The sequence below is a fragment of the Wyeomyia smithii genome, chromosome 1 (assembly GCF_029784165.1).
Source record: "Wyeomyia smithii strain HCP4-BCI-WySm-NY-G18 chromosome 1, ASM2978416v1, whole genome shotgun sequence".
Lineage (NCBI taxonomy): Eukaryota > Metazoa > Arthropoda > Insecta > Diptera > Culicidae > Wyeomyia > Wyeomyia smithii.
The window spans coordinates 22559069-22564392 of record NC_073694.1 but is presented as its reverse complement, the minus strand read 5'-3'; the positions used below and the strand labels follow the sequence as shown (position 1 = coordinate 22564392).

Below are 5324 nucleotides of genomic sequence, written 5' to 3'. Positions count from 1 at the left end.
CTTCGAAAGCCCGTTTCGTGCGCATAATTGTTTTGTGCGGCTCCGAGTTCGGCGAGGAAGACTTCAAACAGGATGCAAATATACTGAGTCCATCGTTGAATACTTCTTGTACACCTGCTAAAAGCAAATGATTTGCTTGATACACTCGCTTACCCTCTACAACCAATCTGCTGCCTCCAGAAGCGTAAAAGATTATATCGGAAAGCTGTATTTTAACTTCAATTTCTTGACAGCTATCAGCTACAGATGCCTGAAAATACCAGATTTTTGTCGTAAATAATTTCACTGTACAAAACACTTAACCATCCGAAATTTATATTTTTTGCAACACATATGGTCTGATCTTAGAACACAAAATCAATTTAGATGCAAAACTACACTTTTTATTGATATTTTTTGATAAAACACGAATCATCTTTTTCAATGCTTCTGTAACAAGTCATCTTATTTTTCAAATATCAGCCATTTGCAGCCACTTTTTCTATACCCGGTATTCAAAAACAAGTGCAGCGTACTTTTCCGAATGTAAATATATTTACCATTTTTAATGTTATTTACTCAGAAGTCCAGAAAAAACGACTTGAAAAAACTTTATTTTTGGGCACAGTTTGTTTACATATGATTCACTCACACAAGCTGTCAAACACAATTCCGTCAAGGCGAATTCACTCTGATGTAAAGTTGCTTTTGTTCCCTCCAAACTGATCACTTCACAGCAAATCACTTCACTTCGACATAAAGTTTTTTTACAGTGTAGTTGCCAAATTGGCAGTTTTTTCATCGCTTATCTCTCCTTGAGTATTATCTCTATGTTTAAGCGGTTTTTGCAGTAAAAGTACGTATGTATTAAGTTTTGTTCAAAATAAAAAAAAAACAGAAACGCTACAGGAGAGGTAAGGATAGGAAGAGGTAATTGAAAATTAGGTTAAAGTTGAATTAAACATTTAGATTTTGTTTATCTTAGGTACAGTAATGGCAGACCGGCATAAGCAGTTGTTCGATAACAAGCACCTTTCGGATGTAACCTTTTTGGTAGGTGACAACAAAGACCCGGTTTACGGTCACAGGATTATTCTCTCCCTAGCTGGCGAAGTATTTTACGCACAGTTTAACGGACATTTCAAAGAAGCTCGACTGAGTGATCAACCGATCATTGTGACTGACATAAAACCATCCATTTTCAGAGACGTACTACGCTATGTTTACTGCCAGGAAATCAACCTAACCAAGGATAACATAATGGAAGTTTATTATGCCTCGCAAAAGTATATTCTGAATGGGCTTAACGAATTATGTGACCAGTTTATCGCATCCAATATCGATGAACAAAATGTGCTTCAAGAATTTAACGACAACAGAAGGCATGAGTTCCCGTTCGTAAACAAACGTTGCTTAGCTGTGATTTGCGATAATCCGCTTGCGTACTTCAAGCAGGAGGATTTTCGAACCCTCGAGAAAAAGTCTCGAATTAATCGCAGCCAGTGACGATTAACTGCAGCCAGCAACAATTGCTTGAAGCGATCAAGAACTGGGCCAAAGACGATGAGTCGCGAGCAGATTACGTTGGTGAATTAACCCGAATAGTTTCCGATGTGCAGCACGACTGCTCAAAATTATATTTTTATAACTTGTTCCAGTACGCTTCGAAAATTTCCACACGCGTGCGAGTTAACAACATGAATTCAAACTTGATTGCTTTATATGGGTTAGGCATCTTCGTAAAGTCGGAGTCGAGTAAAGATGCAGAAATTAACATAAGAGTGGTTGTCGAATATTTTGCGAACACGAGCACGAGCAAAAAATACACAGTCGAAGCAAATATTCCTGTGACAATGGAACTTCGCATTGCAGAGATCTTCTTCGAGAAACTTATTATCGATTCTAAGCATTACTGCAATATAGAGGTTGATTTCCAGAAACTTTCTGCTCTGCAGATCAATTTCTTCTGCTTGAGATGGTTTAACGCGATTGACGACACGCTGCAGGTGCAAGACTTGGATCGGCAGACGTCGATCAATTGCATAGCTAATTTGCTGTACAAGGAAGTGACCACAACGAGCTCAAGCCAGTAACGCAGAGAGTGACTTAGTGGTAGCACAAGCATAAATGATGTAATCCATTTTATTAAATAAATAAATGATCTTCACATTTTATTCCAGTATCAGGCAGGGTTCTGTATTACTGGTCTGGCCATTCATGTTGGAAAAAAATTGACTGACAAGTTTCATCTTCTCAAAAAAAAAGTCCCCATTCAGTTTAATCGACTTCTGAATGTGAAGCCTCAAAACGGTCAAGGTTTCAAAGGTCCGAAAGGCTGTATATTTAAGTCAATTAAAAATACGAAAAGAATAACGTCCCAAACTACATTTACACCAATCGTGGTAAACCTGGATATTCGCGGCTGGTTCCGTCGATACAGAGTGGGCCCGGGAGGTTTCTCGGTACTATTTCAGCGCTTGTTGCATATCGTTCAGGCGTAATAGCTCGCAATTGTAAACAGGGTGAGTTGCGAGTGGTGAGTGAAATCATCTCTCAGCGCTGTTTATTTTCGTTTTAAGGTACTAAAGATGGACACTCAAGAAGGTGTGTGAAAATATGGTTCAGTAACCCACATTTACTTAGGTAAAGAACCGCATTGAAAACTAGCCGCGGCATGAAGAAGTGTCAAAGTACTGGCTTGACTTGATCTTAAACCTTGTGGTTGTTTCCTAATATGAGTGACTAAGCACACGTGAGTTGGTGTACACCAATGAATCACGTTTTTCTACCATTCCGGAAGTACACTTGAGCATTCCGACAGTCAAGAAGTTTGTACCCACTAACCATTAAAACTTCAATTCACGACTCCAATAATAAATTTTAGGAGCAATATATTGAATATATTTAAAATCATTTATTACTTTCTTTAAAAAAAAATATGCATGTTATGCTCTCTTAACCTATTATACTATTTCATTTCAGCACTAGTTTCCTCCGTCTTTCGCACCCCGCGGAATCCCTTGTCCGCGTAAATCAACCCAGCGAAATTTTGTAATTGTTTAACTCGAAGCCTAGCCCAGATCAGGAAATTATTCAAGCCCAAAATTTGAGCAGCATTCAATGCGGCCGCCTCCGGATACAGTACCGTTGCGCATCCCAGCCCGGATGGAAGATTCAAACTGGACCACACATCCAAGCTGACGTTTTCCGGCTTCACCGGGGGGCAGTTGATCACCGGATAGTTGGTGTTGCCCGATAGAACCGGTCCCAAACCGTTGGATCGACCGGCCACGGTAATGAAAACCAGATTGTGCAGTACGCTTTCGTATTCGTTGACAATCTGTAGCGTCGTGGTGGTTCCTTTGTGTGCCGAGGTGACTCGTAGCTCTACGTTCAGTCCCAGCTCGCGACAGTTCCGGGCGATCTTTTCGCAATGTTCCTTATCCGAGGGGCTTCCCATCAGCACCACCACCAGATGATCGTTGCTGGGTACCATTTTGTCCAGCTGCTCGCTAACCCAGACGAAGTTTCGCTTCACGGTGTCCAGATCGGAAGCCGTCACCGAGGCTAGATTGCGGTATACCTGTTTGTCTACCATGAGTCGTTTATCGCCCGATGGCCACAACCGCCAGGAGTCGGAATCGATGACGTCCGCTACCAGCAACTGACCGTCGGCATCGACACCGAACTCGATTTTCATATCGATCAGTGCGCAGTCTCGGCTAGCCCAGGCCCGCTCGAGGATCTCGAACACCAGGATCGTAGTTTGGCGCATTATGTCTACTTCATCTTGACCTGTAGGGAAAACAAAACAACAACAAGTGATCATTCGTTCGTTATCAGTGAACTACAATTTGTTCGATTGTTGCCAGGCTAGTCATCGATCGTTGTTGCCGATCATTGAGAGGCTGGACCGTTTCGGTGGGGCGTAAACATGTTTGTCAAACCCCGTTGGAAAAGGTCAAGATAGTGTGGGTTGTTTACTATTTTGTTCTTCCTACAGCTAAGGACTGATAAGGGCATTGGAATCCTTTCAAGAAATACCATTGCAACTTCAAAACAGCCAATAAATGGGATCAAGCGTAAATAGATTGACGTCAGCCTTGTTGTGCATTTTAAAATGAGATTAATGCACGCATTCGACATGAAAAACAACATAAAATTTGCCATGTAGCAAAAGACACACCGATCAACACTCCGTTAACCTTGAATCCAGCCGACACGATCTGTTCGGCGCTCCACTGGGGATCGTCATTGGCGTCGTCCTTGTAGAAGGTTTCCTGCTTCGGTGGGGCAAAGCGGTAGCCCTCCTTTACGCCGGGGTTTCGCTTCAGATAGGAACCGGTCGCCAGTCGGCGGGTTACCCATTCGATCGGTACCATTTCGCACTTGCGCGCTAGGAAAGCGTTATCGGAGACCATGCGGACGAAGGCCGTCTTCAGGCCGGCACGGTTCAGCAGAGTGAAGACCTTGGCGTTGGTTTGGTTGGAGATTTTTGCCTTGCCCTCGAGATCGTGCGCTCGCACTCCGTTGTGAGCCGTAATGCGATCTTTGTTTAGCAGGATGGAGTGCCCGGGCTGCGACGGAACATCGTAAACCTGTTTGGTTTTGCCTTCGATCAGAAGCTTTCCCAGCTTGATTCCACCTACTGTGGGAAAAGCAGCTTGTTAACATTGTCATATATTTAATCGACTGCGAGAAGTTGATATGACTTACCTTCAGTAACAGCAGCCATTTTTTTCGCGCTCGTCTAGTCTGTAATCAAATCCAATTGACTTAAATAAACACAATGCTCGCTTGGTGAGAACCGATGGATGTTACTAATTCCAAAACAAGTTTAAAGGAACACGAGAAATTTGTTCTTCTATCTTACAGCTCCGATGGCAATGGCACACTAACGCAACAGTTCTTGTCTCGATGAATTTTGTGCCGGAGTCCTGTTTCAGTGGGGGATTTTATACAAACCTGTTGTTTGTGGTGGTTTACGCAGCCGGCAACACGCCGCCGGAGAGCGAGAGCGCGGCTGCTATCAACGATGTTGCCGCTGGTTGCGAGTTTGTTGTGTGAGGTTATCAACTTACTTACGGGGAGAGGCGGGACAAAGCAAGCGCGTTAAGCAAGTAGTTGTCGGTGCTGTTTGTGTGTTCATGGTTGTATTTATCATGGTAGATGGTAGGCTATGGTTTTCTGCTGCAAAAACGCATGACTTTATTTTCGTAGTTATTTATTTTCATTACGTGGAATACATTTATGGATTATTATTTCATGATTTTCCAATCTTCCTAGCTAATAAAGTTTTTTTTGTGATAGAAAAACAGGTAAAAGAACAAATAGACTACAAAACA

General features: G+C 42.5%; 1 protein-coding gene across 1 annotated transcript; it reads right to left on the bottom strand.

The window, feature by feature from the left end:
* Nucleotides 1-2837: 2837 nt before the first annotated feature.
* Nucleotides 2838-4923, bottom strand: LOC129723325 (bifunctional phosphoribosylaminoimidazole carboxylase/phosphoribosylaminoimidazole succinocarboxamide synthetase). Its single transcript, XM_055677497.1, has 3 exons — nucleotides 4696-4923; nucleotides 4166-4627; nucleotides 2838-3774 (listed from the first exon to the last, which is right to left on the bottom strand). The coding sequence occupies exons 1-3, from the start codon at nucleotides 4712-4714 to the stop codon at nucleotides 2948-2950; spliced, it is 1308 nt and encodes a 435-aa protein (XP_055533472.1). The 5' UTR covers nucleotides 4715-4923; the 3' UTR covers nucleotides 2838-2947.
* Nucleotides 4924-5324: the final 401 nt, after the last annotated feature.

Coding starts and splice junctions, on each gene's coding strand:
- LOC129723325 (XM_055677497.1), bottom strand. Junction 3,775..4,165: donor GGTTAACGGAGTGTTGATCG/GTGTGTCTTTTG, acceptor TTTTCCCTACAG/GTCAAGATGAAGTAGACATA.